At 49.1% G+C, this 12,263-nt stretch overlaps 1 protein-coding gene across 1 annotated transcript in view; it reads right to left on the reverse strand.

Moving 5' to 3' along the window:
- ACACB (acetyl-CoA carboxylase beta) overlaps nt 1-12,263 on the reverse strand; it is a 162,926-nt gene that overhangs the window by 52,039 nt on the left and 98,624 nt on the right. Inside the window, exons 24-30 of the mRNA XM_007954999.1 lie at nt 10,863-10,976; nt 10,132-10,245; nt 9,441-9,530; nt 7,442-7,560; nt 2,618-2,755; nt 1,336-1,435; nt 1,033-1,140 (exon numbers count right to left, since the gene is read on the reverse strand). Of these exons, the coding sequence (XP_007953190.1) occupies nt 1,033-1,140; nt 1,336-1,435; nt 2,618-2,755; nt 7,442-7,560; nt 9,441-9,530; nt 10,132-10,245; nt 10,863-10,976 (783 nt within the window). The remainder of the gene's footprint in view (nt 1-1,032; nt 1,141-1,335; nt 1,436-2,617; nt 2,756-7,441; nt 7,561-9,440; nt 9,531-10,131; nt 10,246-10,862; nt 10,977-12,263) is intronic.

Genomic DNA, 12,263 nt, shown 5'->3' on the forward strand with positions numbered 1-12,263 from the left:
ACAGACAAGTTTATTTACATATATGTAAATCTACCTTACATATATTTACATATATGTAAGTATTTGTTTATACATGTGCATGTGCATGCACATATGTGTAAATCTATGTGTATGTGTATGTGTGAATATATGCTAACATGTGTGTAAATGAGTGTGTGTGGATAAATCCACGTGTGAATGTGTGTGCACCTATCTGTGTGAATGTGTACATATGTATAAAAATGTGAGTGGTTGAATGTGTGTGTACCTGTTTATGTGTGCAGCATGTGTATATATATGTGGACATGTGGACATATGTGTATAAGTGTGTGCATGTGTGTCTATGAGTGTGAATGTGATCTCTCTCTATTTCTCTGACCCTGTTCCCCTGCCTGCTCTACACTTGTTTGCATTGGAGGTCCCTGCACATACATAACAGCCGTCCCTACTGCTAGGTGAGAATATGTGCTGGAAATGACCACCAAATGCTTACAGAAGAATCCTGAGAAAGTAACACACTGATATTTGTATACACGGTTGTCAGTGTCATTAGCCATTTTAACATGTGGACTTCTGGGTTATTCCAATGAAAATATCCCCCCGCTCCTGCCATCACTGTAACACCAAGGCAAAGAGAAATGCTGTCCCTAAGTTACACATGGGAGCTCTGGTAGCATAGTGCCTAAGGCACTTGACTGCTAACCAGCAGGTTGGCAGTTCAAACCCACCAGCCACTCCTCGGAAGGAAGGTTGGGCAATCTACTTCCGTAGCGATACTGCCTCAGAAACCCAAAGAGGGGTCGCTATGAGTCGGGTCCGACTCGACGGCACACAACAACCACAACAAGTTACACTGAAGAAACTGAGGCTCTGCCATATTCAGCCACTGCTGCCATGTTTGCTGGAAAGCAGAGCCAGGAAGGGAAGCCAGGCTTGGCTCTCCAAAGCACATAACAGCTCACCCTCCCACACCACTCAGGCACATGGGCATCTCACCAAGACCATGCCCTTTACCTCCTCCAGGGACACCCACCATCCCCCCTACCCAAGCACCTTAGACTGCACGAAGGTCCGGAAGATCGGCACTAGCTCCTCGTCCTCCAGGTGGTCTGTGGACTGGAGGGCCACGTTCAGGATGTGGATTGGCTCTTCCCTGACACTCTGAGAGGGGAAAACATGCGCTGGATGGTAGGCCAGCCGATGGTCCCCCATGTCCCCCTAACTCCCATGAACCCTGCCCTTCCTGAGGTCCCCTGCCCCCTCTTGTGGCCTCCACCCACTCCTACAACCCCTGCCCCAAACTCCCCAGGCCCTACCAGCCCTTTGCAGCCTTGCTCGCTAGGCTCAGACACGTACCTTGCTGTCCTCCTCTAAGTACAGGGAGGTCTGGGCCTTGCTGAAGAGAGGAGTGTCCTTGGGCACATTGGCGAAGCAGGAGATCACTTCATCAAAGTTCCTGGGGGTGCAGGGCAGAGGGGGAGAGTTAGGGACAACTGTCCCATACTGCCAGATGCGAGAGGTGAGCCTGCCTTCTTCTCCAACCAGCACTCTCTGATCTCATCCAACCTGTGCAAGACCTCACTAGCTTCTTGACAAGGCCAAAGGCCTCTGATGGGTTCTTCCTCCAAATAGAAGAATGGACCTATGTGGTCTGTGCAACAACTAAAGGGAATGATGTCCAGTACTGGGGGCATCAGCTGGGCTTGAGTTCCACTCTCAGCTCCCCCTTTCACTGACTGTGAGTGACCAGAAACTCCACCCCACACAAGTCACAGCTCATAACGCTGCAGTGAAGCTTCAACAAAATCATCCAAGTACCATGCATAACACAAAGTGACAGGTACATTGCTAGCACTTACCAAGCATGTTACCAACATATTAATTATATTTTACATACACTATTTTGTGTACGGGAGCTCTGGTAGCATAGTGGCACTTGACTGTTAACCAGAAGGCTGGTGGTTCAAACCCACCAGCCACTCCTCGGAAGGAAGAATGGGCAATATACTTCCATAGTGATACTGCCTCAGAAACCCAAGAAGGGGTCGCTATGAGTCGGGTCTGACTCGACGGCACGTAACAACAACAACAACATTTTGTGTACACTACGGATTTTTTTTTATCCAGTTTTCAAGGAGCTCTAGTGACACAGTGGTTAAAGCATTTGGTTGTTAACCAATAGGTCAGTGATTCAAACCTACCAGCTGCTTGTGGGAGAAAGATGAGGCAGTCTGCTTCCGTAAAGATTGCCAGTCTTAGAAACCCTATGGAACAGTTCCGCTCTGCCCTATAGGTTCACTATGAGCTGGAATTGACTCAACAGCAGCGGGTTTTGAATACCCAATATTCATGGCAACCCTATGTAGTGGGTCTTACTCTTATCCCCATTTTACAGATAAGGAAACTGAGGTACAGGGAGCTTATATAATCTGCTCAGGATCTCACAGTTAGGAAGCAGCAGAACCAAGGTTTAAATGCAGATGGGCTGAGGTGAAAGTCCGTGCTCTTGGCTATAAAGCTATCATTATTCCATTATTACGAACAAAATCATGTGATGTGTGGGGGCCTCCTCTACCTCATCTGGCAAGGGAAGGGCGCGGTCAGAGGAACCATGCTCAGGCTTTGTCTGGCTAGGCACCTGATAAAATCCTCGAATCTCTGGAAGGCGACCATGGCCCCCATACGCTGGCACAGTGGGGAGAAGCCACTGTCCATGAAGAGCTCTGTGCTGTGTCTCATCAGATCGGGGTTGGTGATGCTGATGGGAACGGCCATCCTGTAGGAAAGGAGAAGAGAGGATGTGGCAGCAGTACACAGACCCAGCATGAGGTCTTGCCCCCGAAGCTTCGACGAGCTATGGCCAGGATGAGACCCCTCCCAAACAGGACCTTAAAGTGAGTAGCTGAGATTGGAGCCAGGGACTGAGCAATCTAGTGAAGTGCTCAGGATCCAGCATAGGTAAAAGCTCAGTAAGTGAATGAATGAATGATGCACGCATGCATGCATACAACTCCAGACCCCACACAGTTCCGACATAAACCCAAAGCAGCAAATTTAGACACACAGAATAAACATGCCTGCCCAGAAAGTTGCCCAGGCAGGCTTGGTCCAGGCACAACTCAAACCTCTCCTCACCCTGCTCCCTCCCTCTCCACCAAGACTGCTCTCCAGACAGTGTCAGATAGCAAATTTGGCCCAAAGACCAACAGCCCGTTAAGAGTTTAGAGGACACTGGTCACCAGGAGCAAATCCAAATGGGTCACCTGGAGATGTTGGAATTGGGCCTTGGAATCAGATGAAAGAGGTATTATCAGATGGTGCACAGAAAGGAGTTGACAAGCAGGCCTCAGACTGCTATCCATAGCAAGGCCTGCTTACAAAATTGACCTGTGGCTGGTGTTTGGGAACTTGGATTTCAGGACGGTACACATCATTTCCGGAACTGGTCAGGGTGCCTCAGTGTGCCTAAACTGTTTGTATAAACAATGTGACATATGCTGAATATCTGCTTTCCTTCTGGGCATCTGGAACTTTGGTATGTACTAGGCAAAGACTGCCTACAGGACCAACCCTCAGTAAAAACCCAGGGCACTAAGTCTCTAATATTTCACACATGTTGTCACAATTTATAGCTGGAGGAATTGAGATGAAGTCCCTGGGTGGTGCAAACGGTTGACCCATTCAGCTGATGCCTGGAAGGACGAGGTTTGAGTTGATCCACAGATGCCTCAAAAGAAAGGCTTGGCAATCTACTTCTGAAAAATAAGCCATTGCAAACCCCATGGAGCCCAGTTCTGCTCGGACACGTGAGGACGTCAGGAGTCGGTATCAACTCGACGACAACTGGTCTGTGTGGCTCCACTGGGAGAAGACTCTGGAAGCTTGTGCCTGGTTTCACCCCATGTACCTTTTCCCCTTGCTGATTTCATTTTGTATCTTTTCACTGTAACAAATCATACCTATGACTACAACTGTATACTGACTCCTGTGAGTCCCCCTAGTATATCATGGAACCTGGGAGATGATCTTGGGGACCCCCAACAGGTGGGGTGGGCTCACACATGTATGTTCCTGTTTTTTTAAAAAAAAAACATTGCCGTTGAGTTGGATCTGACTCACAGCGACCCCTCCTTGGGTTTCTGAGGCAGCATATCTACAGAAGTAGATTGCCCAATCTTCCTTCCAAGGAGTGGCTGGTGGGTTTGAACTGCCAGCCTTTTGTACCCCTAAAATCATTATCCATGCCCTTCTATGGAGGTGACCCAACTGCCAGATCCAGAGCTCATACACTGGCAGGGTAGCATGAATTCTGCCCACAGATGGTTTTGTTTGGTCCATGTAGCATTTTAAAATATAACTCAACATAATTTCAATATTTAATGTTTTAATTAACCAAGAACCAGTTGCCCTCAAGTCAACTCAAACTCATGGCGACCCCAAGACTAGAACATGGCAGAGCAGACCAGTGCTCCACAGGGCTCTAAATGGCTGGCTTCTCAGAAGCAGATCACCAGGCCTTTCTTCTGTGGTGCTTCTGGCTGGACTGGAACCTCCAACCTCTTGGTTAGCAGCCCAGTGCATCAACGGCTTGCACCATCCGGGGACTGCAAGACATTAATCAGCTGCTCACATTGAAACACTGAAGGAGTTCAGAATTTTGACAAGATCTAACTTTGTTGTTTCTCTTCAGAAACATGGAGAGGTCTGCCCTCGCTGGGGCTGTTTTTCTACAGGGAAATGTGGACTGGAGCTGAGACCAGTAGCTGGGGGTTGGCGGGTTGCTCCCCAGTCTCTGGCTATGCCCACAGCCCCCAAGAGCACTGGAGTTTGTCACCTACATAAGCTGCAGCCTGGCGCGAAGGCCCACTGACCCTCCTCTGGCCTCTTCTCTGCTCCCCACCACCCAATTCACAACATGCCAATGCCACAGACACAGGTGTTGAGGGTTAAGCCAGAGGTCCCACAGAGCTGGCGGGTGGGGCAGCCACAGAGGAGGGCATCTCTTCTGGGACTGTGGGCCTGAAGGGAGTTTCTGGAACTACCAGCCAATAGAAAAAGCAAGGGCCTAGGGGATAATTTGGGAAAGATAGTGAGAATGGTTGTAATCAATGTCCCCATATTGTACATGTAGACATTGTTGAATCGGCAAATGTTTTGTTGTGCAGCTCTTCCCACAATAAAGTAATATATGAAAAGAAAAAAAAAAAGCGAGGGCCCAGGACAATTAAGGAATATCTCGGTCAACAATGAAGGACCCTGTGCCTGTCCTGGGGTCACCACAAATAAGCTGGATACTTGGCAGTTTCTTCATAAGAAACGAGGCTCAATCCACAGCCCTCATTGAATCACCTTCCCTTGTAACAGGAGACCCACTGAGACAAAGAAAACAGAAGGGAAAAGACTTCCTTCTTTGGGACAAATATCTCAGATTCTTAGCCCATATCCACTATAGTCCCCAAAACTGTTTCTGGCTGCACATAGGCCCCCTTTTGCTCAACTGGGTAAAATGTCCCAACCCTTTTTTTTAGAAAGAAGCAAGGTGAAAACACAGAGGGGCCTGTCAGGGCAGCACTTCCTTCCTTCATCCACTCAGAAAGCGCACCTTTCTTCATAAAAATGAAGGGAAAGAGAAACATCCCCAGAGACCAGAAAAATCCCTGCTTCAGAAAACAAGAAACCTGCTGCCCACAGAGATACAAGATCTGATCAACTGAGCCCCCAAATGAAGAAGAGATCGTTGTAGCTGCAAGCAAGGCCTTCGAGAACCAGAACCATGGAGGCAAAGAATGAAGGAACCCTCCAGACCCCAGAGACACAAATGCTTTAGTAGAGGTACTGCACTCTACCTGACCACAACGGCACTTCGGGCCCTGAAATAAGATGGGTTAAAAAAAAGAGATGGTGAACCTGGATCCCAGTGTTTAGGGCAGCACTGTTCACAACAGCCAGAAGGTGCAAACAACCTATAATATATGTCCATTATCAGATGAATGGACAAACAAAATGTGCTATATCCATGTAAAGGAATACTAAATCCAATGCCATTAGGTCAATTCCAACTTGTATTGATTCTATGGGACAGAGTACAACTGCCCCAGAGGGTTTCCAAGGCCGTAATCTTTATGGAAGCAGACTGCCATATCTTTCTCCCATAGAGTGGCTGGTGGATTCAAACCACTGACCCTTCAGTTAGCAGTCAAGCACTTAACCACTATACCACCGAGGCTCTTCACAGAATATTACACTGTCATAAAAAGGAATGAAGTACCGATACATGCTATGACATGGCTAGATCTTAAAAAGATTATACTGAGTGAAATAAGCCAGACACAAAGTGACAAATATTGAATGATCCCACTTATATGAAGTATCTAGAACAGGTAAGTGCATAGAAACCAAAGTAGATTACTGATTACCAGAAGCTGAAGGGGAACGGGGTTACTGCTTCAGGGGCCAGAGTTTCTGCTGGGGATAATGAAAGAACTTTGGAAACAGAGAGTGGTGATGGCTGCACAGCATGGTAAATGTAAGTAATGCCAGTGACTCGTGCATTTAAAAATGGCTAACATGGCCGATTTTATGTTTCGTATTATTTTACCATGATGAAAAAGAGAGAGACAGTGAGTAACTCTGACACACCAGGACATCCCAACTGAGAACATCGAGGTCCACTAAGCTGCATGGACACAGACTGGCAGCCCCTCATGCACTGCAGCACACACCCCACAGGCCACACAGTGCTGCGAAAGAGCTTGGAAGGCAGGGGCCACCTGGCCTCAAGTTCCAACTGGTGTTAATGAGCAGCAAATGCTTCATGGCCTAAGTCAAGTGATAGTCCAGGTTCCTGATCTGTAAAACGGGGATGAGAAGACACTGTCGGCAGACAGGTGAGGGCTGGATGAAATCAAGTGTCTCTGGAAGTACTTAGCGGAGCACCAACCACCAGCCTGCCACTGGACTGTAATAACAACCACGGTGACCTCTAACATTCATCAAGCACTTTCCATGTCCAGCACTGTCCCCAACACCGTGCACACCTTATCTCATTCACTCTTTAGAATGGTCTGTGTAGCACTGTCCAGCAGAACTTTCTGTGATGAGAGAAATGTTCCTGTCTGCACTGTCCAATACAGTAGTCACAAGTCACACAGAGCCACTGAGCACTGGAAATATGACGGAGGAACTGATTTTTAAATTCTGATACGATGACATTAATTTGAACAGCCACACGTGGGGAGCAGCTACCGTATTGTGCAGCATGATCTACAAAGCAGGCACTAAGTTATCTCCATTTTATAAATGAGAGAACAGATCTGGGGAGAGTCCACAGTGGGGACATGGTAGCCCTGACATCCCTCCATCGTCGTTCCCAGGCATACTTGCTGGGTCCCTACACAGTGAGGACTACAGAGGTGAGGAAGGAGGAAAACCTCAGGTGTCCCCAGGGGTGCCCACTCCCTACCTGTTTGGGTGGGAAGAGGGCAGCATGAACTGGAATTCCACCACGCAGGTGCCATCCGGGAACTGCCGGTGCTGAAGGCTGTTCAGCTCATAGGCAATGTAGCCCCTCCGCACATACACCTGAAGCAGAAGCAGAGGACATTCCCAGATGGCACAGAAGACGTCCCCAAAACCTGAGGAAACAGGCTGCTGGAATACCAGAGGTGATCTCTAAATGATCTCTAAACAACAGTGTAGGGCAAATCTGCTCACATTTCAGAATGTTACTGGTTAAACAAAATCTGCTTCCTCAGCTCTAGAGCAAGGCTGATGAACTTTTTCTGTAAAAGCAGACAGTAAATACCTCAGGCTTTGCAGACCATAGTGTCTCTGCCACAACTACTCAGTTCTGCTGTGTAACTTGAAAGCACCATAAAAAAAAGTTACCATCAATCTGACTTCACTTCACAGTGACCCCATCGGTGTTACAGTAAAACTGTGCTCTGCAGACTTTCAACGGTTGTGACTTTTCAGAAGTCAATCACCAGGCCTTTCTTGCAAGGCACCTCTGGGTGGACTCAAACCTTCAACCTTTCAGTTCGTAGCTGAGCTCTTAACCATCGGTGCCATCCAGCTCAGAAGCCCATATTATCTCCATGAAGGCTCAGTGGACCTTCAAGCATCAAGATGGGTGACCCTGAGGGTCTAAGAGAAGGCAGAAGAGGAAGTGGAGGGGCAGAGGCAACTGAGGCTCCTAGCTCAGAGGGTGAAGAAATGAGGGAAAACCACCCCCAGCTATAGCGATCCTGGGGGAAGAGAGTCAAGTTGAGGACAAGCTGTCATCTCATATTTTCTTGAAAAGATTCTGAAAGGGGGATCAAAAACACTGATTTCCTAACATGAACAAAGACAGGGATCACTGCCACTGCCTCCCAAACACCACTCAGACCTGCGCTCAGGAAGGACGGAAGGGGCCTGGCTCTTCTACAGGGTGAGCTGGCTCTACTCAGGTGTGCTGCTGGTCACACCCTCCTGTGCCCTACCCCACAAGGCAACACCCTAAGTGTTCATCCAGGTTCCTTCTAGCCCTCATAATTCCAGGTGGAAAGCCTTTAGAAAGCATTGCACACACCATGAGAGGGTCATGCAGCAAGGAACCATGGGAGTCTGTGAGGACTGAGAGTGGTGTCCAGCTGACAGCCAGCAAAACACGGGGACCTCTGCCTACGACCCAAGAAACTGAATATTACCAACAACCACGTGAGCTTGAAAGAGAACCTCAAGCTCGAGAAAGGAACAAAGCCCATCTGACACCTTGACTGCTGCCGTGCAAGATCCTGGGCTAAACCATGCCTAGAATCCCAGCCCATGGAAACTGAAGTCATGATGTGTGTGGTTTTAAGTTAAAAAAAAAAAAAGCCTGCAGGTGAATCTGAAAGTTTAGACAAGGGGCCTTAGACTTGACTCTTGGGGTCAGTGTTATCACTGTCCTGCCTAAGGAGCCCTGGTGGCACAGTGGTTAACCAGTTGGCTGTTAACTGAAAAGCTGGCTAATCAACTCACCCAGAGGATACACAGAAGAAAGACTTGGTGATCTGCTCCCATGAAAGATCACTGCCTAAAAAACCCTGAGGGCCAGTTCTACTCTGTCACATAGGAGCTCCATGAGTCAGAATTGACTCAAGGGTGCTTAATGACAATAACATGGTCTGCCTCAGTCAGGTGGCAATGACAGACCAGATAGCACAGTGGTTATAAGCACAGCCTTCGGACTAAGCAGACCTAGTGTGAATCCTCGTTCTGCCACTTCTTAGCTGTGTGATCTTGAGCAAGTCATTCACCAATCTGAGCCTCAGCTCCCCTCTCTGTAAAATGGGGTTAATAATAGTACCTGCCTTACGGAATTACAGAATAACTTTGTGAGGTGCTTGGCCTGGGAGCAAGCGTGTGATGAGCACACAGGGAAAGCTAAGACTGACCCACTCAGTGCTACTGCTATGATAAAGGCCTGTCGTCCTTACCTCCAAGGATGCCATGCAAATGACTTTGTTGGTGTGATAAAAGAAAGTGGGCAGGACGTCAAAGATGGTCGTTTCTGAAAGTATGAGTTTCTGCAAGAAAGGGAAAAAAGGAAAAGAAATGTCAACAAGCTTTAACCAGCAGTTGGAAGAAGGGCAGGGTGGGAGCAAGGAGAAGCCCTCCTGTTGCTGTAACTAAACACTGCCCGTGCTCCCGAGTGCGAGCGCACGTTGGTGGTTCCTCCCAGGGTTTAGTTCTGCAGGAGGTCAGGAAACATTGGATACCCTCCAGCAACTCACTCAAAGCTCCCAGGGTCAAACACTGGGGATGGATCTGGGACTTTATGAGTGAGTGTCAGAGTGGAGGTGGGGGAATGAGCTGCAAAAGAACCTATGGCTCCCCTACGCAAGAGCACCACTTCCAAAGATGCTGTTCACGTCTGCATTTTACACACTGCACCTGCAGGGCACCCTGCTGCCTGAAACAGCACCCATCCTTCAGGCTCCAGGCCACCTCTCCAGCAGCCTTCTCCTTAATGCCCACCCTCAGGCAGCCCTTGCCCCCCTGGGCTAAACTGCATCGGCAACTATGCCCCACACAAGACTGTGAGCACTTTGCAGGCACAGGAGCCCACTTCCTCCAAGACCCCTGCTTGGGCCAGAGAGGAAAGTGGAAGCAAGGAGAGGGCCTTACCTTGAGGTTTTCCGGGCAGAACTGGTGACCATACATGTCGATGGCAGACAGGAAAATGGATTCCACCTGGTTGTGTCTCAGCTCATAGGAGGGGAGGTGGGAGGCAATGAGGACCTGTAGCAGGGAGGGCCAGAGGGGCGGGTGAGCTAACTCCTCAGGGGAGAGCACCAAGGGTGAGGCCAGCGGGAGGAATGTGGATGGCAGCAGGGAGTCACAGATGGTGGGGCCACGCACAGTGGGGCTGCGTATAGTGGGGCTGCTCATGGTGGAACACACAAAATGGGACTGTACATAGTGGAGCCACATACAACAGAATTGCACTTGGTGGGTGCCTGCATGGTGGGGCTGCACATGGTGGGGCCATGTACAGAGGGGCTTGCAGGTGAGAATGGTGCACACAGTAGGACCACACAGTAGGCCATGCAAGTGGACCCATATTCACTGGGGTTGTACAGAGTGGGGCCGGGCACAGTGGGGCTGGACATAGTGGGGCATATACAGTGGGGCTATGCACAGTGGGGCTACAGTGAGACTGTACATGGTGGGGCCACGTACGGTGGGGCTTGTGCACGACGAACCTGTACACAGTGGGACTATGTACAGTGGAGTTGCACAGAGTGGGGCTGCTCATGTTGGGGCCATTCAAGTGGGGCTGCTCATGGTGGGGCCACACATGATAGGACTGTACATGGTGGGGCCACACACAAAATAAGGCTACCCCATGCCCCCACCTGTCTGGCTCTGAGGGCCACTTTGCAGTGCTCGCTTTTGCTGAGCTGAGTGAGTTCATTAAGGATAGCGGTCAGCTCGTCCGACAGGGCAGGGTCTGGACGACAGAGCTCATCCTGCAGGGGACAAAAATGGAATCCCAAGGTGGCTTTTTTCCACCAGAGGGAAAGAAGCCAATGATTACCTTTGGCTAGAGTTGCTCAGCTGTCAGAACATGCCCAGCAGAACCTGACACATAACCTCACCACCTCCTACTGTGAATGCCCCACTCATTAATTCATTTACCCATTCATCTACCCCAAAACATGCCCTAAATGCCTCGTATGAAGAAAAATACAACTGAGTCCCTGCCTGTGTCACTATTACTAGCTGGTGACTATCAGGGTGCCTACTATGTGTCAGGCAAGCAGCTTGAGCCTTTCCACACATTTCCCCCAAAACTCCCAAGCCCCTGAGGAGTATCATGACTCCCATTTTGCAGATGAAGAAACCAAGGCTAAGAGAGGCAGTATGACTTGTCCCAAGACCATCATAGGCAAGGCAGAGCTGGGATTAGAACGCAGATCTACTCTTCCCCTAAAGTCTCTCTCGTGCTTTTCCTGCTGCCTGTCTTAGGGGTTGACTGTTTCAGAGAAGGACAGAAGGAAAAGGAGTCAGGCACAAAGAAAGAGTAAGAGCCACATGGGGGCTCCAGTGGTGCTCCCAGGAGGAGCATAAGGCCAAGGGGGCCTGCTGGAAGGCATCTAGAGTGAACCATGCAGGGGAGCTGGAAGGGGTGAGGGCTCCTTGTGTACATCCCTTCCTTCCCTTCTGAACAAGGGGTCTTTCTGCTGGAAGCCAGGGCTGAGTGTCAGTGGCCTCTGTGGCTCCTTTCATGTCTCGAATGCAAGAATGGCCCAGGGCCAGCTCAGACCAGGTCCTCCCTAAATCCCTGCTGGAGACAGAGGGCCACTGCTGGAAAATGGGGTGCTGGAGCAACATGCCCCACCCCTGCATCAGCAATAGTTCTCAAAGGAAGTCGCCCAGTGCTGGGGCTTAGGGCACTTTTTCCAAGGTGTTTCTGCATTTTCCTAATCATCTAAAATGAGCACACTCTCTTTGTATAATCAGAAAAAAAAATTTCAACACAATAACATTTCACACATGTACACAAACACATAAGCATGTCAAGGCTGAGGCTGATGGAATTTCATAGGAATTATTCTGAATCTTCTCCCCCTCCCAAATAATGACATGCTCTGTACTGTCAAATGGTGGTGGCCATTACTCTGTGCCTTTATGGCAGGTTGTGGCTCCAAGGATAGCACACAGCACAGGTACCATCCACAACAGACTCACGGTTTCATAAGACTTAAAGAGCCACAAGTGGTTTGTGCAGAGATTTTCCCATCCCCTCTAAACAC

Source organism: Orycteropus afer, unplaced genomic scaffold (assembly GCF_000298275.1).
Source record: "Orycteropus afer afer isolate SDZICR_OR568_19922 unplaced genomic scaffold, OryAfe1.0 scaffold00487, whole genome shotgun sequence".
NCBI lineage: Eukaryota > Metazoa > Chordata > Mammalia > Tubulidentata > Orycteropodidae > Orycteropus > Orycteropus afer.